The sequence below is a fragment of the Magallana gigas genome, chromosome 3 (assembly GCF_963853765.1).
Source record: "Magallana gigas chromosome 3, xbMagGiga1.1, whole genome shotgun sequence".
NCBI lineage: Eukaryota > Metazoa > Mollusca > Bivalvia > Ostreida > Ostreidae > Magallana > Magallana gigas.
The window spans coordinates 20,242,091-20,269,394 of NC_088855.1; the positions used below are offsets into that span (position 1 = coordinate 20,242,091).

The following is a 27,304-nucleotide window of genomic DNA, read 5'->3' on the forward strand; positions in this document are numbered from 1 at the left end:
ACAATAAGAATTCAAGTTAGCTAGTTGTCTAAGTTAGTCTAACTAAGGACAATCTTCTTGAAAGCCCCAAATTCCAAGAATTAAAATATTTCCAAATGTTATCCTAAGTTCTCCTTGATCAAAATAGTACTCAATTTATACTAACGATTCTTAACATTAAATATAAATTATTATAGGGGTCTTAGAGATAATTTTGAATTTGGGGCTGGGCATGGTCTTTAATAAGTTTGTTATCCCTATTATTATTATTCATTTTTAGATCTTTATGTATTTTGATACAAATCATTTGGTTCACCTATATATAAAGATTTATGATATGCTGATTTCAGATACATTTGTTTACATGCTCATACCTGCATGAACACCATAAATGAAATACAGTACAACAGAATCAACATTCAATAAACAAAAACAAATATTATTCATTACTCTGCATCAGCAAAATTATGTAATTTTTTTTTCTGGAATGATTGCAGCCAATATAAAGGTAATTCTGGTATATATTCTGGTATATATGAATCAACAGGTATTGAAATTGTATAGAAAATTTATGTATGCATGTGCAAACTTTATGTGGCATTGAATGAAATATTTTGTACTATATCTGGTATCATAACAGTATTTCTGAATTGATTCTTTAAAAGATATATGTTATCTATTTCATGGGTGGTATCTGTCCTTTGTTTGGAATAATGTTTTTAACATAGGAGGTAGATCAATAAGCGTATAAACTTGGAAAGAGACGATGACCATCATGCAGGTATAACCAAAGAAATCAATGTACAGGCTCTATTGATTATAAACTCCTATATACATGTATACTAATGGACGCTCATGAGCAATTAATGAGTCCAGTCATTAAAATGGATTCAAATTCATGTTGAAATTTTAAGTTCAATGTTGCACAGCAGTCATTCTTCACTTAAATTGATTGGAAATTCATTGATATTTTTGCTCTCTTCAGGAAGATAAATTAATACACCTGGTGTAGGAACAACGTTGAGATTTGAACTTTAACGAACTTACATAAGGATTGACATCACAGATCCAGATGGATACAGGCGACTGACCAAATCCACACTGTACTACAATTCACACAAGTGCCTTCATTTGCTGATCCAAGTGCCTTGGATTTCAGATGCTTCATGCAGATTTGGTTTTCTTCTTGACATGAGTGCCTTTAAAGATTTGAATGTTGACTGTGCCTTTCATGTTGGTTTGTAAGTTTTAATTATTTCTAAAATTTTCTTCTTTAATACCTTAATTATTTTGATGGATAAGGAGGGGATGATTAAGTTTGTAGTGCTAGAATTTTGATATCAATTCCAATATACATATATCATGTTCTATATTATTCAGAACCTAATTCAAAAGAGAGAGAGAGAGAGAGAGAGAGAGAGAGAGAGAGAGAGAGAGTCTGCTCTTATAATAATAGAAATATTAATCCTCATATACCGTACTATAATCTACTAGCTTAATACATACCTACATGTACATTTTCATTAATGTTTTGGAATTCAAAGAATTCTTTGAATTATAAAACTTTAATTCAGCATTTGAATAAGAATCAGAATTTTGATGTAACATTTGAATAACAAAAGTTTAATGTAACATGCATGTTACTGTAAAAGTGGTTATTTACGCTTGTGGTTATTTAAATATAAGTACACGTCTAATTTTACAGGTTTTAATTTCCCCCATGTGTAAATTACCACTTTTAGAGTAAGTTATATGTATATACGTGTTGTATGTAGTAGTTTTGGGAACTCAGTGTCATACAAAAATTCACCTGTCAGTTTGTCTGCACGGATTAGGCATAGTCTCAAGATTGTCTGTCACCTTTTTTTTTTTAATGCGTCATTGGAAATGTCAGTGTTCAATCGTTATAAGGTTGTCTATTGGGACATGTTGTTAATTTTTTTTTTTATAATAAAAGAGTTAATATAGCATACAAATGGCTGATTGATAATGACCCTGTTAAAAAAACTTAACATAATAAAGAAATTTGCACAATGTAGGGCATTTGGTGGAAAATAGGCTCTTTAAACTGCAGATTTTCCTTTGATGGAACTTTATATCATTGTAGAATTCTAATGGATAAATTGTTCTGAGCTTTATCGATTATTCTTAATGTGAAATGGAATCATTCCTTGTTGATCAAGCTTTGATTTTTAGCTCACCTGAGCTGAAAGCTCAAGTGAGCTTTTCTTATCAAAATTTGTCTGTTGTCTGTCATCGTTGATGTGTCGTTGTTGTAAACTTTTCACATTTTCATCTTCTTCTCCAGAACCACTGCGCAGATTTCAACCAAACTTGACACAAAGCATCATTGGGTGAAGGGGATTCAAGTTTGTTCAAATGAAGGGCCACACCCTCTTTAAAGGGGAGATAATTTAGAATTATTGAAAATTTGTTTTTTTTTTTTCAAAATCTATTTGACAAGAAAAGCTGTAACTTGTATGGAAGCATCCTTCGGGTAGTGTAGATTCAAGTTTATTCAAATCATGGTCCCTGGGTGGGGCCACAATGGGAGGATGGATTTTTACAGAAGAATGTATAGAGAAAATCTTTAAAAATCTTCTTCTCAAAAACTATTTGGCCGAAAAGCTTAAACTTGTGTGGAAGCATCCTCACATAGTGTTGATTCAAGTTTATTCAAATCATGGTCCTGAGGGGTAGGGCAGGGCCACAATGGGGGGATGAATTTTTACATAGGAGTATATAGAGAAAATCTTGTAATATATTCTTCTCACGAACTATTAGGCAAGAAAAGCTCAATTTGGAGGGAAGTATCCTCAGGTAGTTTAGATTCAAGTTTTTTTTTTTAAATCATGGTCCCTGTGGGTTGGGAGGGGCGACAATGGGGGATGCATTTTTACATAGGAATATATAGGGAAAATCTTTTTTTAGTCCAAAAAGTAGTATTTTGTGTAAAAGCATGGGTTGTGCAGACTAAAATTTGATCAAACCATGATTTCCTAGAAAAAAGTTGGCCATAAAGTGGGGGGGGGGGGGGGGTATTTAGGAATAGAGAATAATCTTCTTACAGCTGCAACAACAAAAGGGGCTTGATATTTATCATAAAAATATGTGGATAGAAATCGGCAGATTTTTTAAATTTCTTGAGCAAGATCTACTGTACTTAGTTGTCAAGATATTATGGTTTTGATACTGTAATGCTTATTTGATCAGAGTTAAGGCAATTGTTGCTCAGGTGAGCGATGTGGCCCCTGGGCCTCTTGCTTTAAAATGCTTCTAAATTGAATAACTTCTAGCTAAATGCCACGAAACTAGATTTCATGCGTCAAGCTGATTAGTGAAGAACTTGGATTGAAATATTTGTATTTTGTTAAAGAAATTTAAACTTAGATTACATTTACTTTAGTTTTTTCCATTCATTCTGACCAGTTCATTTGCCACTTTTTTTTCAGATAGACTGCATAGATGTGAGATTTGAATTAAGTATAACAAGCCAGAGTGAATCCCTAGTGAGCCATTATGGGAGCAGGTATGTTTTTTAAGTCTTTTCGACATCTGTAATGTACGATATTATTTCTAGATGTTGTAACCAAATGCAATAGGTATTTAATTTGTAACAAGAATATGCAACACTATGCTTTGCACATTTTCCTTACATATGTGCTGTGTTAAAAGAAACTCGGGACTGCTTCAGTACATTAACTATCTAACTAAATTTTTATGCTACTAAAAGCATTATATCTCACCCATTAATCCTGAAAAAAAAGAGATGAAAAGCAGCAATTGAATTGTAGTTGAACATACATTGATATTCACACTTTTCATCTGCAATTCATTTGTATATGAGTAAATTATTTTGAGATGTTCAGGTCCAAAAACTCTAACAGAGATTGTCTCTCTTGCCATATGTCATTTTTTTTCCCACTCGGACTGAATGTATATCATGACTGTGTGCCATAGAGACATATGATTTCATTGGTCTTTGCAATAAAAAAGCAAATATTTGCATATTCCACATTAATACTATTTAAGGAAACATTCTGAGTAAAAATAAACTTTTGAATCACTGCCCATTAAATGGTAAAGAAATCATTATAGATTAATTGATGAATATTTGCAAACTACTTATCTGTATTGTGAAGTGATAAATTTTCAAATGAATATTAATAAATTAATATGAATGAAACTTAACCTGATATGATTAATGGTGCAAATGATTGTGGCATGCCATGCACTAGGTTTCTTTTATTTAACTTTCCCAGACAAACTGTCAAACTCTTTTATTCAGCATATATATACAGGCAATCTATTCTGTATATATAAAAAAATTATTTGTCATGAAATTTAAATTACATTTTATGATATTTTGTATTTTCATGTATAAAATGACTTATAAATCTGATAACCGTCAAGTGTTATTCCCTGTGTTAATTGTTATATACATATTTCTGTAAAAGTTTTTGTAGCATATGTCACTCAAATAAATTATTCACTTACTTATTTACTTATAAACGATAAGGACTGTGTTTCAATTAAGCGTAATAAAAAAAATGTGTGTTTAGGGTAACACTGATGAAAAAATTAGGCTAGGTAGGTAGGGATTTTTTTTTATTTTATCATATTTTTTTCTACATGAATCCTAAGAATATTGTTTGTGTCATATTTAAAAACGGATTTTTTAATAGAAATAATATAAAATTCACAATTGGATAAAAACAGACATCTAAAAATGGTAGGATTGGGGCATTTTTGTAGGTTAGGTCGGGTTACCCTAAACACACAACTTTTTTTTTTAGGCCTTAGTGAGTGATGTATAGATGTTTATATATGAACCCACCAAATATTAATTGCACTCAGTTGATGGCTAGCCGCTGCACAGTTTTCCTCATATATGGCCGTCATGACCACGCTGTGAACCTCGGGGGTTTAAAATCGGGCACTGTAAGTGTGTGAATTTTGGAGTGTGGATTGCAAATGACATTTGATGACTCTATTCAGACTAATGCACTAGCTTTTATTTTCTGGTATATTGGTAAATGTGTCTGTGTGTGTTAATTTATCACCCCTTGCTGCTACATTTTCCATTAGCAAATGCCTTAAAATTCTTTTTAATGGCTGAACATTTGGCTCTTAATTTGCACGTCTTCTAAATGAAATCAGCATTATTGGTGCGGTATACTAATTGAACACTTAATAGCTGTAAGAGAAGGGAGTGAGGAAGTCTATGTTTTGTAACTTAGTATTACAAATCAATCTATTCCTTCCAACCTTAGCTCCTTAATGTTTCATTTAATTAATTTCCTGCACCATACAGTCATCAAGAAGGTGAAGGGGTATGTGTAGTATATATATATATTATGTTATACATTAACTTCAAAGTTGGACTTTAATTGATAGGTACTCGATAAAGGATTGAAAAAAGTTGTTATAAATATTATAAAAAATGGAAAGAAATTACCGATATTCATCTAATTGGCAGCAAGTTTGTCTCTTATATTTTGACCATTAGATGGCTTATAACAGAGAAGGCTGAGAATGATTGTTTAGAAATCTTGATATTCTTGGTATGATAATATAACAAGTACTTTAAATGCGTGAGTATTTAATTCCGCGATCCTGTCATTTTGGATAAAATCGCGAGAAGCAAAAAATCACGAACACTGACTTTTTATCCCAATTTCTTTTAGTATTCAACTCCCATAAAATAATAGAGAGATTTCAAAATCTGGGAGAGGAGCTTCTCGTGATTTTACGCGCAATATTAATTCCTCACGTTTAATTAGGAATCTACAGTAGCTATTTTCATATGTACTTGATTTTATAATTCACTATCAATGATAAGTCATTAGTACATGTATATCTGTGTGGTCATGTAATGAAGGCAGTTCATATAACAGAGGTCGTAAGTGTTTATTATCAGATAGGAAGTTTCATCTGGATCATATTTTAATGTTTTCAAACTGAATAATTACCATGCAATCATTCAAATTTGTGGGGACCACTTTTCGTGGATTCCTTAAATTTTACAGGTTCATTGGGACATAATTTCATGCATTATCTTATACCTACAAAAGGAAATATAACTTTATAACCCTAATTTATTGATTCGTGGAGAATGTTAATTGGTGGATTAGAGGTACCCACGTATTCAACGAAAATTGAGCCACCACGAAATCTAATGATTTTACGGTATGTTGCTGTAAAACAGATTATTCTCTATGATTTCATTGACAAATACATGCATAAAAAGCTTCCAAGACGTATGAAAGTTTGGGATAGATCAGCAGTAGGCATTAATTGGAAAATAAATGATTGACGTCCATTTAAAGTTTGACCAATCCCTTGTTCACTCCTTGGTGTCCCGAACGTGCAAAAGAAATTGGATAAAATGATTTAAAGCCTTGTTGTGTCAAAAATATTATCATGTTATGATGACTTCTCTCCAAATCTCTGTCATATCTCCATAATTTCTACCAGAATATGGATATTTTCAGACATGTTGTTTTACTATTTTTCTCCAGAGTGTTTTACTAATAGAGAAAAAAATCTATTAACCCCTCTTGTGGGAAATAAGAAAGAAAAACCAACATCTAGCTGAAAAAACAAGTTAATATGAACTATGTATGGTTGACGCAAGTTTGAGTTTCTGCATGAATGGTAATTATATTACCGGTACATGCTTTTTGGTATACATACTTGCCTTGCTTTCCATATTTTTCTTACCATAGTAATATCTATTAGCTCTCCTGCAACTGAAAATTAATACATATATGCATGATTAATTGATGGTCAAATGACCATGTTGGGAAAGTTTTTATTTCTTAACAAACCGGGGTGTGCGTTGTCATAAAAGGCATGATTAATGACTCACTCAAAGCTGTATCCCATCTTGTTGCTTGTTATAAAGTATTCATCATCTACAGATGGATGCTAAAGGAGGAACAGATATTTAAATGTATATATTTATGAAAAGAAGTAGTAACCATTCACAGAACTATTGGCAATAATTGCAGTGTTGAGAGTACTGGAGATTGAAGCTTTAGTATTCCTTCTATGTATTTCTGTAAACTATTTTTTTGGGGAAAATATATAATTTGGAAATTTAAGAACAGCTCTTTCAAATATGATTTTGATTGAAGGAAGAATCTGAGTTTCAACACTGAAAGGGCTTAAGTTTATAGGTAAGATATTTTAAATATAGCAAGAGCTAAGAATTCAATGCACACATCACTTGCACACTTTGCTTTCACTTTTTGTAGGTGTTAGTGTCTGTACAGAAGTTGGCACACCTCGGCACATCAGCATAAAGCCCACCCCTAAAAAATCACGATCCGCTCATCCACCAGCCAGAAAGAAGATCTCAAAGTAAGTCTTGTGATGGCTCTCATTTTTGTACACATTCTCTTTTCAGGACAAAAGTTTGCAGATGTTGATATAATATTATCTGTTTATTTGAGAGAAAAAAAATTGTATATGACACATATTGCAATGTTGATTTTAAATCAAAAAGTGCCCCAACTATCTCCATTTTATTCAATTTAACCAAGTAGCAGCAATAAAGATCCTTTTCCTCCAGTTTTAGAGGAAAATAATTATACCGCTAATTTTTTCAGCCAGTTTTCTTTATCTGTTCCTGGTAATTAAGTCAAATTTGAAACCTGAAAGAATTCATCTTTTCTTATTATTTTTCTCTTATTTCCAAATTCCTTTTGTATATCATGCGCGGATCTAGAGGGGGGGTCGGGGGGGTCCCGACCCCCCCTGGAAAATGAAAATTTATTAAATTTACATAGTAAAATTATCGCGAAAATATGCCTCGGACCCCCCCTGGCAAACACAATTATCCTTCGGACCCCCCCTGGAAAAAATTTCTGGATCCGCGCATGTATATATATCAGATGTTCAAATTCTCATGTAAATGTGTTGCAATTTTATAAAAAAAAAAAACCCCAAAATTGCATGGAAAATTATAAAAGAAAATGAATTTGTTGGTACCTGTTTATTAATTCACAGCCTGTCAAATGGAAATCTCATAAAACTGTTAATAAATAACTTTATTATTGAAGATTAAGATCTATCATGTATGTATATGCTTAATGTTGGAATTTTTAGATGATTTTAATCATAGTTACCGGATAAGTTGAATCAAAGATATGAAATTTCAATTACGGTAAATCCCTCTGTATTGAAATTATTTTTTCTCTATTATTTTTTGTGGTTTGGGGATTTTTTTTTCAGGCATGAATATTAGGTTCTTGAGTATTATCGTCTTCACAGATGATCCATTATTTTAACCGTTCTATCAAACTCGAAACAAATAATTTCATCCGTGGCACCAATACATTGAGATAAACAATGTTTTCTGTCTGTAAACACATTACGTGTTCACAGTCCCAGAATTGATTTTCTACGGAATAGGATCCATATTACCATGTACATTTTTCTTTGTCTAGCTGCGAGAGATTAGAGAGTTGTAGACTATTGTCAATTACAGCTGATTACAGCAACACTGTATGTTATTAATGTATTTATTATTTATGAAGTCAGAACCATGGGTTTGGGGCTTTTCATGTTAGTCAATATATTTGAAAAATTCTGACCAGGAGTTTCTTAAAGAGAACTGTTATAACCATCTGGTATATATTTCTGAATAAAAAAAATAATTTGCTGTGAAAAAGTATATCAAATGCCTAGGATAATTTTAGTTCTCTTTGATTTTATTAAACTAGTACACGTAAAATTTTAACGACAATAGAAACCTGTCATTGTATTACTCAATAGTAGTAAAATTTCCTTGTTTTGTCAACTGAAAAGAAAAATGTTGCAAATGTATATATTATTTTGAACAACATGTATATCATTACTTATTCATTTGAGGAATAGGGAGACATTATATCCTTATTTAATGTACCTTTTAATGAACTTCTTAGAAACTCTAATTAAAAAATAAAATTGACTGTTAAAAATTCATATCCTAGAAGAAACCATGGATCCTCCTATATATAATTACACCCTTTGGATCCTGCACCCCCTCCTCATCATTTTTTCCATTTATTTGGAGTTTGACCATACCCAGTAAATTACAGCCTTTCTGTTAATTCATCCTATTATCCAGCGAATGTGGGTGTAATGCAAGTTATCATATTGGTTTACTTGTCGGCTCTTTCTGCGTTGTTACCCAAAGTTGGCGGAAAAAAATTGGAGGTTCATTGCACTCCTTGGTATTAATGTGCGAGACAAGAACTTTCTCATTCCGTAGCCCTTTGTTTGTCTTTGTGTTATTGACATCTTTGCCCCCGATTTTGACAAAATAACTTTGTCATGCAGGCAATAGGCCTATGTAATTCTTGCGGCAAGAACAGAGACGGTGGTTTTTCTTAAAGCCTCTGCATTATCTAGCTCTTCTAAATCATACTTGTATAATGCAACTAAAAGAGTGAAAGTTATATTACTGGTAATCAATATCCAAAGTATTTTCATGTTTGGAATAAGCATTTATAATTCATATTGTGCACTCGGTGCATGACAGGGAATTATTTTTTCTTTGTTGATGGTTGCTCATTTAATGCTTGAATCAAGATGGCTTTTGAAATATCAAATGGTGCTTATATAAAGCTGCCAACTGAAACAAGTTTGTTTGTTCATAAAAGCTGAAGAATTCTTTTAAAGCATTGCATATTTGCATTTGGTTGAATCATAGATTGAAGTTTTACACTATATTATGGACATTGAAAATTTAATTTAGTTATGGACAAAGATGCACATGCATGTACCTAATTTTCATTGTTTCTGTGCAGTTAATGAAGCTAGCCTAAGGTCTTAATTAGCACATCCATATCAGAAAGCTATATCCGTCCCTCTTGATTTCAAGATATATCAATTTGTTTTATTTTTTGGTTCTTTTTTCCCAAAGAAAGCCTATTTTTTAAAGTGATTTCAAGATATATCAATTTGTTTTATTTTTTGGTTCTTTTTTCCCAAAGAAAGCCTATTTTTTATTTTTTTTAAAATAGTAAAGTCTTAAAAATTGATTTCTAATGCCAAGGGGAATTGATAGTGGCCAAGTTCAGCAATTAAGGGTGTTTGAAAAATAATTGGAATCTGGAAATTGTCATTTGGAATCCACTTCAGGATAATAAATATGTCAGGTGACGTCTTTATTGGTTTGTTATTCTCTTTATTCTGTTGCACACTAAATGTGATAATGATTGAAGGGTATGTGCATGTGCTTTAAAAATTTTTGTTCTCTATGTATATATACATTATTCATATATAGCTTCCCTCTTGGTAGTGACTTTTCAAAACTTATACATAGTACATAATGTACTTATAAATGTATAACAAGGTTGAAGTTCATAAATTGAGTGACAAGGTTGAATAAACAATGGTCAAATACTTCTTAGAATGATCTAGCTAACTTGGCAAAATCAGAAGAGATTATTAATTTTTTACACAAATTTTCCTTCAAAATGAGGTTAAATTTTAAATACATTTTATACAAAGCAAGAACAACGGTCTGTATTGATTTTGGCTGCAATGAAATACTAGTATACTCAATGGTGTGACTTGAATTGTTATAATTAGAACATTCTGAAAAGATTATGTTTGCCATATTTAATATTTGCAGAATGTATCACATTGGAGCTGTTCAACACTTCTATTTGAGCTAACAAGCACAGTTTTGAACAACATATTTAGATTTTAAAGCTTTTGACACATCTTAGTATACATTTTAAAAATGGCTGATGCTGCATGGTCATGATGTTGGCAACTATATTTTGATATTACGTGTTTTCAACCTGAACATTATATTGATGATCCCGCGTATGGTTCATAGGGTGCCAAATGCTTATCAACAAGGTAACAGTCTGTCAGTGTTCATTCATGATGTTATATGTTGTCAACTTTAGCAATACTTGTGAACTGTAGTAAATATGTTTGTTAGTGCCCATTCATGACACTTGTTTGATGCTGCAGATGACCCCCAATTATCAGTTCGATCTCCTTGTTATGTACTGAATAGATTTGTTATTGAGTGAGAATGGGCTGTTTTGGAGTAGGTTTTTTTCCTCCTGATGACAGCTGCCTAGATGAAGCCTTAATGGCTTAATTATACTTAAGATATCAATATTTCCCATCATAGATTTAGCCTAGTTTTGCCAGTAATGATCAGAAAAAAATGATAAAATTATGATGGTTATTTTGATAAAAATGATTTTTTTTGTAACCAGTGAAAAAAGTGTCTGAAATTGGTGATGGGCCAGAAAGCAAGTGAAATACATGTATTATGGGTACCATAGTGTAACTTGCTGCCTGAATTGTTAAAAAAAGAAGTATTTGGAAATTGTATGGTTCATAGCCCACTTATTTGAAAGCAACGTACTGTATGCAGTAAATGATTGATTTTTATAATGCCAAAATTTCACACTTTCCTTTTTGCCCTTGAGAAAACTTTTAAATTAGATAAAAAAAAAACTGTGCACGTTTGATATATTTGTATGTCAGTTTTCCACACAGGAAAGAAAATTGGCCTCAGATAATTGCCTTTTTTGTTGGTGTAATCTTTTTACTCCTATGAAGATTGCAGTAGCTGGCAAGGAGTGAATGGTAAGTTGAAATCAATTGTCAGGATTAATGAAGGAAGATGGACATTGAGTGGAGTGAAATTGTTTAATGGTGTATCTAAATTCTCCGGTTGCTATCAGCGCCAGGCATGTTGGAACGAGCTGTTTGGAAGAGAGATGGGATGGACAAAATGACAGACAGTCAAACAATCTGTCTTCATTCTTGGCCCATCATTACACAATTTCCATTCCTGTGCTCAAAAGAAATACATGTAGGTGGGAATATCCCTTGATAGGATCAACTCTTTTAATTTTTTGGCCATATTTGCTATAAAAAAAGAAACTCTGAATGGTTTTACGTTTCATCTCTTTAGTAAATTACATTTAGGCTTAATGTACAAACATTGGCAGAATTTTGTAATTGCATTTCCACTGTCTGCTGCTGATCAATTAATGCTTGCATGATCACGTAAATTATGATATTGTACTTTGAAAATGTAAACCTGGAAGTTATATGTCCATCAGGTGATTTGTAAATACAAGTATCACCTTTAATACAAGCAAATGATAATGAATGTTATGTTGATATTAATGTTTTTAAATTGCATGGAACAAAACAGACTGAGTTTTAATCAATGAAACCATTATAACTAAAACTGTTTATTGTTAAAATGATCCACTAATGTTCCAAGGGATTATTTATCCGAAGGTTGACTCTTATTACCGGTAATCGTTTTGGCTGTAATTCAGATTCTATGTTTAACATTATCTTGAATATCAAAATTCAGCATTTTTATGATTTTCAAGCAAACAGAGGCAGTGATATAATTTTAGTGCTCTTGCGAAACAATGCAATATTACAGAATAAATTACATTTCATGGAATGTTATGAAGTTTTATTTTTAACACAATAATTTGTGAAAATTGCCTTAACTCGAAGTAGGTGTACATCCTTTATTGGTGAAAAATCAAATCTGAATTCCGCAGGGCCAATGCAATATACCAGAGAGTAGGTGCGGTACCATAATACACAGAAATTCAGCCTTTGCTTAAAGGTCCTTATTTGATATCAGTCGTGGACTAATTGAATGTAATTCCTCTTGGAATTCAACCCCCTCAACCTCCCTCTTTCTCGCAGTGTCTCACTGCAGTGTTGCAGTGTCATATTGTTAGAAAACACCACCCCAAAACTTACGGATTTATTGAGATCTTTGGACAAATTATTTCCAACCTACTTGCTGCTGAGTTCAACCTTCAGAAAGCAATTACCTTCGTGTATTATGTCATTATGACAGTACGTATAATACTGATGGAATTTGAATCACCAAGATACAAGCTTCTGGCAAAATGCAGGAAAATCTAAGAAGCTTACAGGTAGAAAAAACCCATAGATGATCAGATTGGAGTATGAAACAGACTTCAATATGTCACATTAGGTATGTCTAGTAATAATTTCCCATTCTTATCACTCTTTTGATTTTTACTGTTGAGACTGAAGCATGAAAACTTGATTTGCTTACAAATGGTCATTATACTTTGATATTGGTTTGTTAAACTTTGCCCGAGTTGTGTTAGTACTTATATTGTCTGTACATTTCTCTTTCTAAAGCACGTATATTGTCTGTACATCTCTCTTTCTTAATTGGTGCCCTCTAAGGTATAGGTAATGCCCTTGAGGTCAAGGGCATCAGTAAAATTAAGTAATAAAAGTCAAGGTCATTCATAATACAGAATTCATTAATATTGACTATGACGAACCATTACATTGGTTTACATTGTTGAATTTAAAGTTTTCAAAGTCTTACATCTTTTTAAGGTTTGGATTAATTAAAGATTCCATTATTGAAAATCAGCAAAAAGGTGCTGAAAAGTCTGGATTTTGAATTTGGGAAGAAAAACCTCTAATATGAGCCATGTGTGAGAAGATTTTTTATGAAATTTGGTTTTTTTATTATTATTTGGTAAATGCTAGAATTTTTGGAACTTTATTTCTCGATCAAGCTTTCACCTGATCTTCAAAATTTAAATTCTAAAAAAAATGACTGTTGAAAAGCCTGACACTCAGATAAATCATACATTTCCTTTTATAACAGAAACTTCTTTATTTATTGACTATTTATCTGCTGAAATGTAATCTTCTTGGTACATCGTTATATATATGTTATATGTTCATACAATTGTTAATGAGCAGGTGACAGAATTTTGTAGTGAAGATTGCATTTCAGGGGATAAACAGTCAATAAATCAAAGTAAAGGTATCAATTTATCTAAGTGTCGGGCTTTTCAACGTACTATATTACACTGATCTACACTATACTTTAAGTACCTTAAATTGGCAGTTATAGGTGGACAAGGTGTGAGTGTACTGTGGGAGTGAAGATGAAGTGCAGGAATACTTACTGTGTAAATATACACATCCAGACCCTAAATCGTAGGCCACATCTATAATTATCTGTTGTCTCCTCGAGCGTTCCTGACTTGATTATGTAACAAAATATATAACATCAATGAATGAAATGGACAGATAGAAAGAAGAAAATATGATTGACAATGTGATGAAAGGTAATTTTTGTTGTCTATACAGAAGGGGGAAATACAATCTAAATAGCAGCTTTAGGCTCTGAAAAAGGCCTACAGGGACTAAACTAAAATGTTGCAGCAATAGATGATTACCGAATTAGAAAAGGAGAATTTTCTAACCAAACAGATGATTATTATTGGATTTACTCCGGGCATGCAGTTCCGAAAAAGTGATAATATAAGTTAGTGATGGGAGTAAAAGAGGTGGAAATGGAACTTACTACACATCCATACCAATCATTAGTTTAGGTATATTAATGGCTAATGTAGCTGATTGAAACCTAGCTAGCAGTCTGAAAGGTGATTTTGTTTTTTTGTTTTTGTTTTAATAATACGATCTGGCAGCTTTAAGCACAGCAGATGGCTCAGTAACTAAGCATGGATTGATCGGAAGTTAATAAAAGCTTCTGAGTGGTTCAGTCATAATGCACACTGGTTCAACTCTTACATTATTATAGGTATAATACCATTCGGTGTGATGAAAATATCACCTGGAACAAATTTGATGCCACTCTGAGAACTAGGGATGAGAGTCCGATTGTTTGAAATCAATGCCGCTGTCAGGCTCTCAGATGAATGAAGATTGTTTGAACAGGACAACACATTTTTTTATTCTTTTTCATTCAGTTTTGTAAACAGAAGTTTCAAATTGGATTTATTGCCAAGATACACTTTCCACTGTGAATGAAATATTGACATTTTTTTTTTTTAAATTTTGCTGGAAGTAGATTAATGTGAAAAAAAAAAATGTGTAATGAAAATCTAAGAGGATTTGTTTTTTGTACGAGGAGAGTTACAGGTTTTATGTATTAGTTGTGTGTTTATGACTCTTGGGAGGAAAAATAATCATCAGCCGTGATAATGCAGTGATAAAGGGTTCTGTAGCTACTATGGCTTGGACTCAAAAACCTCTGAAGAAGGCCAAAGGAAATGGTAGAAGAGGAGCACCTCTGCATTGTTTTTCCAAATTCATGTGTTGTGTCAAAAATTCTGGGTAAGTGTAAAAAAAAAAAGTGTTTCAGTTCCTTTTCAGTGTTTTTTTTTTTATAACATTGATCAAAAGATAAAACTTTTTATAAAATTGTCCATTGTGACATTAATTAAGACTTTAAGGAATTGCACACTATTGGTTTTGTTATATCAGTCTGAGTGCTATCTCCAGTTCATCAAGTCAGAATTTCAGCAATTTTTAGAGCTCTTCAAAAAACTCTGGTTTCTTAGAATGTATGCAGAGTATTCCCATTAATTCAATTTCTAGTCAGATTTTGTTTATGAAATCTAAAGTGATCCATGATTATGGAAGCTTCAGCAAGATGTGTTTTTGCAGAGTATCATGCATTTGCAGGATCTCTGCAGTAAAAACAAATGATCCATAAAAATGCTGTTTATTTAGAAATATGCTTTGCCACACTTAAGCATTTAGAAAGAGACTGTATTTGTTTCTTATTTTAAAAAAAATGTACTGGTACCTGGTAAAGTTAACACAATTAGCCACTAGATGATGTACGTGATTTTTATATTGAAATTTAATTATAGATCTCTCATAATTCTAGGACATAGAGATTTATATATACTCATAGATAAATAAATGTACATGTACTCTTTCCCTCCCTGTACAATACTTACACCAAAAATTCCTCTACATGTTTGTAATAAATGCAAGGAATGGGAAATAAAGTTTATTATTATAATAAGTTTCATGTTAAATATGAAATCTGATTGGTTTAAATGCAGTTGATAATCCGTTCAGTTATTATATTATTACCCTCAGCATTAGCAACACACTTGGCAATGGGTAACACAATGACTTGTGACATGCGCGTAAATATGCACTATGGTTCACTGAAGAATTCTTCACATGTCATTCCTAAAGAAGCAGTAAAGTTTTCTCGACATAACTAAGAGATTCAGTATTATAAAGTAAGAAAGTGCCTGTTTGGGAGGGCAACAGTTGAAATTGACACGTACCCCTCAAAAACCATTGTCAACCTGTGCTTCGAGTCAGATGACAATGGTTTTCTTGGTTGTCAGTGTCAATTTCAATTATTACCCTCCTAAACAGGCACTATTTATATATTATAATAAATTTCATGTTAAATACTGAAATCTGATTGGTTTAGATGCAGTTGATAATCCATTCTATTACTCTCAGTGTTAGCAAAACACTTGGCATTGGGTAACAATGAATTGTTACATGCGGGTAAATTATGCTCGTACGGTTCGCCATAGAATTCACATCATTCCTATATAAAAGCAGTTAAGTTTTTTTAAAATTAAGACATTCAGTATAATAAAATAAATAAACAGGCACTTTTTATATATTGTACTCCCCTTTTTCGGCAATCTTTGGTTGTTATGATACACCCCTCTCTGTTAGTCACCTGCTTTTATGACATAGATATATATAGGTATATGTCATTCAATTCCAATGTCCGAGTATGCATGATCAAATAATTAAATTGAGGTCAACTTACCCATAGTATACAAACACTCAGCTGGGCAGAAGCAAATTGACACTGCATGGAAAGTTTAAATAAGACAAATATATAGATATCAAGCAATTTGTGAACAATAATCATGCATCACATGATGATTTCATTGATAGTTTCTATAAGTATATGATATAAAAATAATGACATGGCATTTTTTATATTGCATCCCGTATTGGCCCTCAGTCACTGTATATATCTATCTATTTTAAACTTAAAACTCTTTATTTTCAGGGCTGACCTCAGGCTAATATAGGATGAGATATAAAAAATGCCATTTAATTATATATTATAGTGACTGAGTACATATACAACCATGTCAGTTTAATTTGCCATCATTAAACAAATCATAATATCATCTGATACCTGGTCATTCTTGACCAAGCTTACCTAAGGTCACCTTTGAGTATGTCAATATGTTATTAACTTTAATATTGATTTTGTGATAGATGATATATCAAATTTTCATTGACTACGGCTTTTTCTGGATTCCATTGCTGAGCTGATCCATAGAATTTAATGTTTATTGAAATGCAGTGTCTTACAATATCATGATGTTGTATTGATAGGATCATTGCATGGCCAGAAGTGTATGTATGGTCCTTGAAACTGTGACTTAACAGAAAATTTAAAAAATGGTGCATGCTCATGAAAATTGATGAAATCACACATCAGTTAGCTAGCTACCAAAGAAGAATTAAAATATAGTGCATATACAATTTAACTATATACCAATTTTTATTCACGGCGACTTTATTTCGCGATCAACTGCCGATAAACTGGTTCGCAACAACTAATGTTCGCGACCAAGTCTTATTTAGACCTGTATTGTAATAAAAACTATAGACAAAGGATTGGTTTGTGGCGAGAAATATTTGCGACGACAAGGCTCTTGCTAACCTCGCGAAAATTTCTCCCACGCAAATAAAAGTTGGTTTACAGTATGATATAAATGAAAAGAAACAGTACAGTACGTTGTACATGGTTTTGATGATAAATCAGATAGTGTGATAACAATTATTAGCTTTGTTGAAGCAGGTTAAGGTTGTAAAAGAAAAAAAACCAGAAAGCAATCTGTGAATTAATCACATAGAATTTACACCACATTTTGCCTCTTAAAGTACCTTTTGAGCTGTAATGGTGCCACAATTTTTGAAAGAAAAAATGTCAACCCTTTTCATCTTGTGTAGTTCAGAGACCTCGATCCTCATTTTAATTATCTTTTGTCTATGATTAATTAGAAATACCTGACCTTTTGCGTTCTCTCCTGTTGCACTTTTGGAAAAAATTTAATATCACTGTATATTAAACACCATGGATATAAAAAAATGTTTTCTTTCATTTAATGATTCATTAGTAGCTTGAGGGGACTTCTTTTTCTTGAACTGAAGTACCACATTTAGGGTCTCTTACACAGAATTATTTGATTCTTCCAAACAGTTATATATGCCACTACGATGAAAATGTGATTTATATTACTCATTAGCTGAAAAACCTCTAAACTATAAAAGATGGCCTAGTTTGATTTAAGTGCTCAGTACATGTACTTATAAGTAATCAGGCCAATTATTTGGGTTGCTTAAAAGACACTGCCCTCTAAGCTTGCTAAGTACTTGTGCACTGTTTTCTTTGATAATACTTGTCAATGATACATGTGAATGTAGTATATATTTACTATTGACTTTAAGTTTATAATGTTCACAATATTACATCCCATTTAGGTACAATATTGAATATGCATGTACAAATGAAATTTAAAAATATTGAAGAGCAAGCCCAAAAGCCTTAACAATTGTTGTTTTGAAGTACATGAGTCTTTATAATGCCATCCAGCTTCAATCAACACAACCTAATATATGTGCAGAATTTTTGCAAGAATGTCAATAATAGAACCATGTTTATAAGAACTTGGGTAGTTGTGTCAAACAGCAATGTGACATATTTTTTTTCTGGTTATATATTTAGCCATGGCTCTTTGAAATCAAAAAGATAAATCAGTGTTCTTTAAATAACTTGTCATCTTTTTACATTTATATCTGACTGTTGTTCAGATAGGGAAATTTTTGCATCCTGAATCCTTTCAATCTTTCCACAATTAGCATCCCAAAAACATTTCCTTGTAATTTGTCTTCCTCTTTCAATTTTCATGCTCTTATTGGTACATGCATTTAAAAAAGCATGGATATCATAATCGAACTGGATTTCACATTTAAGTGGTGACATGATCAGCTGTATCTCTAATAGTTTGCATAGTGGCAATCCAATCCATTTCCACCTCTTAAATGCTGGAATCATTGTAAGTTTACTAACTCATAGCAATAAGAGTGAATTGTTCTGTTTCAATTCCTTCATACAGCTTAAGTAAGCAGATTTTTTAGGCTATTATTTCTGTTTTATGAAAAGCAGTTTTTTAATTTGATTAGTCTACTCTTTCAGTTGTTTTAGTCTATGCAATGTATAGACAGCATTTTTCTATTTCCTTGCTTATAATGAACTGACCCAGGAGTGCAATGTATGAGCTAAGTTACGTAGAGTTTTTCTTATTGTCCATTTTCAGAGTAGTCTATCTGAGGTATACTCTAGATTAAAGTTGGAGTTGGATCTCTTGCATGTACATGTATATGGCGAGGCTATAAGATCATCTGAAATCATGATATTGAAGTGACTTTTACAGTGTTTATATTTATATATATTGCACCAATGAGTTTTGCCATGAAGGATGACTTTATTATTATTATCTTCATGTAGACCTTCTTTGAACATACAGATTAAGTCTTTAACTGTTTTATCATAGAATCATGAAATAAAAGCTTAGTCATGAATAATTATTGAAAGAAGAACTGGGACTAAGTGATCACCTTGACATACTCCTTTTTTCTGATAAAAAATTATCACTGTGAATAATATCACTTTTAGATTAAATGCTTTATCATGCTCAAACTAATATCAGTTTGTACTTTACGGTAGTAAATAGGATGGGTTTATCAGTCGAAGGTTTTCCAGAAGTCAGCATGCAAATAGATATATTGTGTCAAGATACTGGGACTTTCTTTTTTCGTGGTACGATGTACAAGTAATATGTTATGTTACATGGTGCATCAGATATAATTGTGGCATTATCTGATTTGATGAAACCAAGATCTCCAAAACAAGAAAAATGTGAGCTTTTTGTATAATGTTTATATTACTATATAGTTATAGTGGATTTTTTGTTATCCTATGTATTGCTAGATTAGGACCCTTTCAAGGTTGTTAAGCTAATCAACATTTTAATTAATAGTGATTTTTCACCCTTGTGTATGTAAAGTAACTTTGCAATTTATTTGAACTCCATGTCTGCCAATAAAGGCAGAATGCTAGCTGATTTTTGGGAGTTTATTTTAATCAACTCTCTTATGCAGTTACTCTGGCCAACCGAAAGTGAAACAGTGTTTGGACCTAAGCACAAATCATCACCACTGATAAGATTTAGTTCTTGAAAATAATCGATAAATTCGATGTAATGTATCTTGAAGCATTGGTTTTTCAGAGACTTATTTTCGAATACCTTGAAAATAGTCAGATGTTAAATAGTACGAACAATTTAGATATTTTTTGCAGTCGTATGTATTCATACACCAGAGTTCAATAAAGTCTCGTTCAACCATCGGCTGTCTTCGTAAATCTCCGACAAGCAGAGAGTCTTTCTATATTTAGAGGTTGCACCATCAAGCTATCACGTGACCTTTTGTACACATTCTCTTGCTTGTTGGAGATTAACGGAGACAGCTGAGCATCTGGTTGAACGAGACTAGAGTTAATTATTGCTTATATCCATACAATTTTTTGAATATTTCGATTACCCGGTACTTATACATAGTTTGATGGAATCAGTTCTATCTTTAATCATTACACAACACAATTCATAAGGGGTTTTTCTCAAAATTCTTGTCGGAAAAGTCCGAGAATTCATATTATAAAAATATGGGTAATTCAAAGACAGATTATAAACTACTTGCCAAGCAAAGTAACATATCATTGATTTAAAAATGATTAAAAATCGATATTAAAATCAACACCCGTCAGTATTTCAGTACTTTGATTTATATAAATGCCTGCGTGCAGTTATATAAACCTCGATATCACTAAAAAGAACTGTTATCCAATTCTTAATTTAGCAACAACCTATAGGCATGATAATTTATTTAAAGCAATATGAGCTCTATTTCTTAGAATTTTATTTTGCCCAAAACCCTGCTAGTATGCTAAGTTTGCATGTAACTTAAACTTTTATGATAAATAAGATTTTTAAAAATCATTTATTTTTGTCAGAAGAAAGATTTCTCTTCTAAGGAATATATAGCGCAGTTCAATTTTTGTACAGGACGACAATAAATCAAGTTTGCTTAAATTAAGGCTTCTTAACAGCTTTTCCAACAAAAATAAGGCTAACAGAAATTAATAAACCATGATATTTTTGTCATTTTAGTAGAAAATGCCATTTTAGTGAAAAAAAAATTCAGCATGAAAATTGCAGCTCATATTGCGTTAAAGGCTTATTCCCTTGAATATTCACACCAGTGAATCATATATTCTGGTACAATATGTAATTACTTGTATATTTTTGTCTGCTTTGAGTAGTAAAAATGATTACTTTTACACCAATTGTTTATATATAGAAGTTCATTTTTTCTTGTTGCAAATTTTTTTAACGCAATGCAAGAACAAAAAATTACATTGGGAATTTAATGGGTTTTGAATATTAGAAAAGTTGCATAATTATAAGGATAAAAAATTTAAATTGTTAGGATCTTGAACAAAAAATTGGAATAATTTAAAAGCTGCATCACTGTGACTTTTAATTAAAATGTCAATTCAGTAATCAAATAACATTAAGTCTATTGTTTACCATACTAAAAAAAATCAGTTTCACAACTGCATGCATACCGAATTCACATCATTGAACAGTGTTCAATTCTAGATCATCTTCATTGATTGAAGTACTAGCTGTACTGCAGTAAATTATCAGTTAAAAAACTGACCCATTTCATCTTAATTTTATTCTTTCAGTACTTAAGGGCCAATAAAAGGTTATTGTTTGTGTACATTCCCAGGAGTTTCTCGAGAATGTTGCAACCAAATCAGATCAGTTAATATTGCCTCACCGATTAAATTTATTGCCATGGTGGAAAGGGGGATTTTTTTAAACTCTCAATTTTAAGATAAAAGACACACAAAAGTTGGCTTAATAGCGAGCACAGCTCGCCGGCGCACAGCGCCGGAGCGAAGCGAGCTCTACCGGCAAGGTGTGTGTGAATAGAAAATTCGGACTAGTTGCACATTCATTCAACGGATTTTTTTGGCGTCAGTAAATTGGACCAGTAATGCATTGTTTTAATCGTCCCAGTAGTTCTCTGTAATCATGGCAATTTTTATCACTTCACACTCTCACGAGAATCAGCAAGACAATATAATAAAAATAACGATGTACACGACATACAGTCAGTGCTTACCTCTAAAGTTCACTTCAGTACACTCTCAATCAAAAATAATCGAGTGATGTCACAAAGGTTTACACATTGTTCCAATAGATTTTTTCGGCGTCAGTAAATTTTGACCCACAATTCATAGTACCAATGGTTTCCAACCTCACGTTCTCGCGAGAATCAAAGTAAAACTTTTGAGAAGCATATAAGATGTGTAATTTTAAGAACATCATGCTTTTTTAAGTAAATAAAAAAGTATACTTCGCGTACTTTTATTTCTCAGGGGAGTTTTAAAGAGTCAGGCGACACTTAACCTACGTCAGCTTTGACGTCACAATAAGCACTGATAAGGGGAAATTTTATACTCTAATTGAAGTTATTGTAAATCTGCTGAAATGACCAAAATCCTCTCAAAATCTTGCAAAGGCTAAGCTAAAGAACAGCTGAAGAATAAGGACATTTCTTCGGATACAGCAAACAGTTGTAAATTGCACTCATTTGGATGAATGCTCACATTTATTTTATATTCACTTTAATTATGGTAATTTCGTAGAACGTACACGTTGCATCGCCTTTTTTTAAAAGGGGGTGGGTTGGTAGATGGCAGCCTCATCCAAGAAAGAAAAAAAATCATGAAAATTCTAATCCTTCAGCTCTTAAGCAGTTGGGGGGGGGGGGGCACCATGTTCTTTGTTCTTTTAATATGATTATACAATTACTTAATGCTTTAGCAGTCAATAGACCAGAATATTTTTCCCCAGGTGCAGGGAACAGCTCTGAGTATGTCCGAGGCCAACGGCCGAGGGCAATAGATCATACTGAGCTGTTCCCTGCACCAAGGGAAAAAATTCTGGTCTATTGACTGTTCAAGCGTTAAATAATTGTTTTATTACCTAATTCCTTTTTTAGTTTTTGGGGTTTACTATTTGCATATTGCAGATGGTTTTCCTGCCATTATGCAATATACTAAGATTTTTTTTTCATCTTCTACATGCACAAAACCTGTTGCATGCATTACAACATCTCAATTTAATATTAGTTTACACAAAGAAAAGGGAGTCTTCAACCCATACGATTTTAAATACATGTAGTCTTTTACCTTATATGAGGCTTTAAAACTGTTGATTATTTGATACTCCATTTTGATAACATTGAATTTGGTTTCACCAAGTACTAAAAACAGCGTCTATGTAAAGAAATATACATTCCATGAGAACTATCGAAAGGATGTAACATTAACATACCCGCGTTCTGAAATATGTTGCCGGTCCAATAGATCGCAGTCTATTGACAGGCAGTTCAAAATAGACGCAAATATTGAATATGTAATAAAACAACAAAATCCCTTTGATTAGGTAATAAAAGCAAATATTTCTAAGCGTAAATTTAAAAAAAAATTAAACATTAATTTTTTTTTTTTAAAAAGTGGAGGGGCAAATCCATGATAAGTCGATTTTCTATGTGTAAATTGAAAAAAAAAATGAAATATTATTTTTTAACATTATGAGTCAAGTTTTATATGTAGGTTTAAGAAAAAATGTCTACTGCAAAAAAGGGGGATGAACTGACGTTACAATCACTTTAAAAGAGGAGATACAGTGCAATGAATATTTATATATTAAAATCTTTATTATTCAACAACATTGTATCTGAGACTAAACTACTGTTTTACTTATAAATAAATAAATCATAACAAATCTTATAAACTATGAATAATGAAAATTTACTGAAAAATAGGTATGTTTTATTTTTTTGCATTCAAATTTTACGTTGTTAATTTTATTTTTATTGATTTATTTTAATTCATTGTTTGATCACATGCTGTGCTCGCCCCAACGGTCGCACCGTAAAACATATTATTAACGTTGTCAAATCTTGCATTGAAGTGGCTGCCTGTTTCATCATTTTTATTTTTTTTGGCTTAAAAAACAAAGAATTATTGTTATTTTTTATAACTGCAGGGTATTCTTTTTTTTGGCTTATATAAGACTGAAATAATGTATTTGGTGTTAAATTAGTTACATTTTTTTGTAAAATTTACTCAGTTGAGACTTCAAAACAAAGATTTATTGGATTTTTTTTTGGCAGAAGATTGAAATATGATCTATTTGCTGTTGAATCAGTTACATTTATTTTTCGTAAAATTTACTCAGTCGAGACTTCAGATGATTGGTCAGGCTGGATGAGTCTGTCTAGTTAAACAGCTGCACTGAAGCCATCATTTAATTGTTCTGTAATTATAGCGCTAGAGGTTCACTCCTCCCAATTCAATCTTGATTGAATTATTCTGGTCAAGTAAGCTGACATTGTCAAACCTCGCACACCAACATAATGTTAAGGAGGCTGACAATGGTCAAGAAATTAGATTCCATCAGATCCGTGCCTCATATTTTTAAAGAAAATTTTTTTTTTGGCTATATTATAAACTTCTTTTTAGTCATGCAAATTTTACTTATTTTCACTTTCAGATTTTAACGTTTTTCTATTATTATCTTCTATTAGAACTCGCCGTTTTTTAGAAAGCAATCAATTTATCATACCAATCAGAGAATTCAGAGCAATAATTTTTTTTTCCACATCACTGATTTGAAGCAAAGTTGAAATAGTTTAGCTGCTGCTTTATGTTGGAAGTAAATTAGAGTTATCTCTCCCTCAGTTACTTGAGAGGAAACGCTATGCCAGATATTGTGTTAGTATATTAGTAAGTGTTACTACATGTATTAATAACTCATGTACAGTTTGTCAGCAAGCATTTCAACAGTTGATACTTTGTAGTACATGTATAATATAGCTCAATTTGCACAAAAGCACATAATATTGTTGGAACTGTGTGTATTAAAGCTTAAATTGATATTTAAAGACTAAATATGATAATAACCCAGAAGCAATAAAAGTTTTTGTATACTGAAATTGTAAACAGTGAAGTCAGGGACTGTTATATATGTATAAAAAAATATCAATATCTAAATGTTTTTTAATTTTTTGATAATTATTTAATTAATACATATCTAAAGATGGTTAAAGTTTCATTTTGAACAAAATTGAACTTGAAACAGGATTTATCATACTTAAAAATTTTAAAAAAGAGTTGAAAGTTAGATTTTCAAAATTAACATATGTAGCATGTTAAAATTTCCTGAACAAAAAAAATGATTTTGCATACAACGAAATGTTCTCCTCTCTATTGGAGCTAATTTCATATTTGCCTCATCAATAATTTACAAACAAAATAACCAATTCACTGGAATTATATGGCTGCTCTATTAGGTGTGTAGTCCATTCAATGCCATGCAGTCATTTTGCCATAGAATTATAACCAATTTTTCTACCAACACATATTTTGCACATTAAGTAATTACATTATCTTGTGCATTGTGAGGGCCATGGTTCAGCGTTTTTCACTTGGGAGCTGCTAATAATGGCACCTTCTAGGGAAACTTCATTGTTATTGGATCAAGTCATGAAAGGGTTTTCCATGACTATTCTCGTTGTTTTTTTTGGGGGGATGATTGCTTTTTTGTTGCAGATGTTACAGATACTGCAGGGTAGCTAGCTCAAACCAGTGAAGTTATAGTTCAGCAGACATTGCAGTGAGGAGATGATATTTGTGTTGAAAGTTTAAATAATTTCACAGAGAGCTAGATCATGGTCTTATCTGATTGGTGACTTGATCATTACTTTGGTAAGTTCGTCCATTGCTTTTTTTTGGTCATATTTTTTAAATATGGATGTGGTTCGGAGATTGAATTAAAGTCTTTGGATTAATTAAAAATTATGACAGACGAGATAGGTTGTGAGTACAGCGAAGCTATGAACTGATTCAGAAAAGTATTTTGGGAAGAGGCATTTGTGTTTGGGATTGCATGTATTGTCTTTTGAAAATCGCTGAATATTAGGTTTCTTGAGAACATGCAGAGTTCTTATTATTGACCCTTTTGGAAGACTAAATAATTTCCCTATCAAATGTTTAAAATAGATGGCAATTAAACAAATTTATTATAAAGTAATTAATACATGTACTTGTTGCATGTAGATTTTACAGGTTTGGTTGGACAATGAATAACTCTGTTGTAATACTAGTCTGTAGAAGCAGTAATTTTCATGGGTATAAAATTTTTGCTAATTAAAATATGATCTCTTATAACTGTTTTGTTGGTATTATATTTCATTGTTTCTAATGTTTGGATTCTTTCCATTTTCATTGTATCAACTATAACTATGCTAAAAGTGACTTCTTCTTTAAGGTCAGATGACACGTTCCTCTAGCATCTTTTTTGTATCTCCTTGTAATAAAGAATTCCAATAAAAATTATTATTTATATAATGATTCTTAAAATGATTAAAATTTACTTGTATATGGATATATGATGGCAGTCAATATATTTTAGCACCTTTTGCTTCTGATGTCTGCCAGTCCTGTGAAGTCCACACTAGCTCATGAGCATGTTTTCAGTATATACATGTACCTTCAAAAGTTGCAGATAGTAATTTAAAACCCCTAGATTTTGTTGTAAATGATGCAAAGAAATTGGAACAACTACTGTATATTTATTTTCACCCCTTTTGCCCTCATTGTCAGCAGGCCAACTGAAGTCGCTGGGCCAATTCCTGCAATGTCTCATATTATGTCTTTTTAAACACAACTGTGTCTGCGCGAATTGAACACTAGGCGATACTTTTGCAATTGTAGAAGGGAGAAAATTACACCGGGTGAAAATTATAAGCCCGTATATATAGTATACAATTTGTACTCCAATTTGGTCGGGAAAATGGTTTTTTTTGCAATGTTGTTGGATCAAAAAATGTTCATTGTACTAAGGGCATCATCATCAAGAATATGTTCTCTAAACTGAGATTGTTCTCTCCCTGTGGCAACATGTTGCTAACGACTCTGCTGAGAGTTGTCATTTCCAAGGAGAAATTGTGTTGCCAATCAGTGATAACAAGCTCCTCTTTCACTTTGTTATTTTCCATTGCCCTGGATTATTTTTTCTTTATATCTGATTTTTTTTTTTCTTGATTAAAATTGCCTGCCTGCCTGATAGAATGGAGGAGCAGGAAGTATTGACTGGTTTATAATGAACACATCTTTGATGTATTATGAAAAGTACATTGAAACCAGGATGTGTAATCAAGTAAAATTAAAAGATGTTCACTAGCTGTTTCACTTCCCAAGAAAGTTGATGGGCTAAAAAATTATGTGTACAAATTGCATTTTATTTGTGTT

At 32.0% G+C, this 27,304-nt stretch overlaps 1 protein-coding gene across 8 annotated transcripts in view; it reads left to right on the forward strand.

The window, feature by feature from the left end:
- Window positions 1-27,304, forward strand: part of LOC105335602 (calcium/calmodulin-dependent protein kinase kinase 1) — a 56,993-nt gene that overhangs the window by 898 nt on the left and 28,791 nt on the right. For 3 of the 8 annotated variants that reach the window (XM_011439564.4, XM_011439573.4, XM_011439565.4), the window contains exons 2-4: window positions 965-1,220; window positions 3,432-3,508; window positions 7,239-7,344. In XM_011439564.4, the coding sequence (XP_011437866.2) occupies window positions 3,499-3,508; window positions 7,239-7,344 (116 nt within the window). In that variant the 5' untranslated portion in view covers window positions 965-1,220; window positions 3,432-3,498. Of the gene's footprint in view, window positions 1-964; window positions 1,221-3,431; window positions 3,509-7,238; window positions 7,345-14,283; window positions 14,424-14,565; window positions 15,118-18,760; window positions 18,909-27,304 lie in introns of those variants that run through there. The other 5 variants (XM_011439568.4, XM_011439566.4, XM_066078816.1 and 2 more) reach the window with 5 other exon arrangements.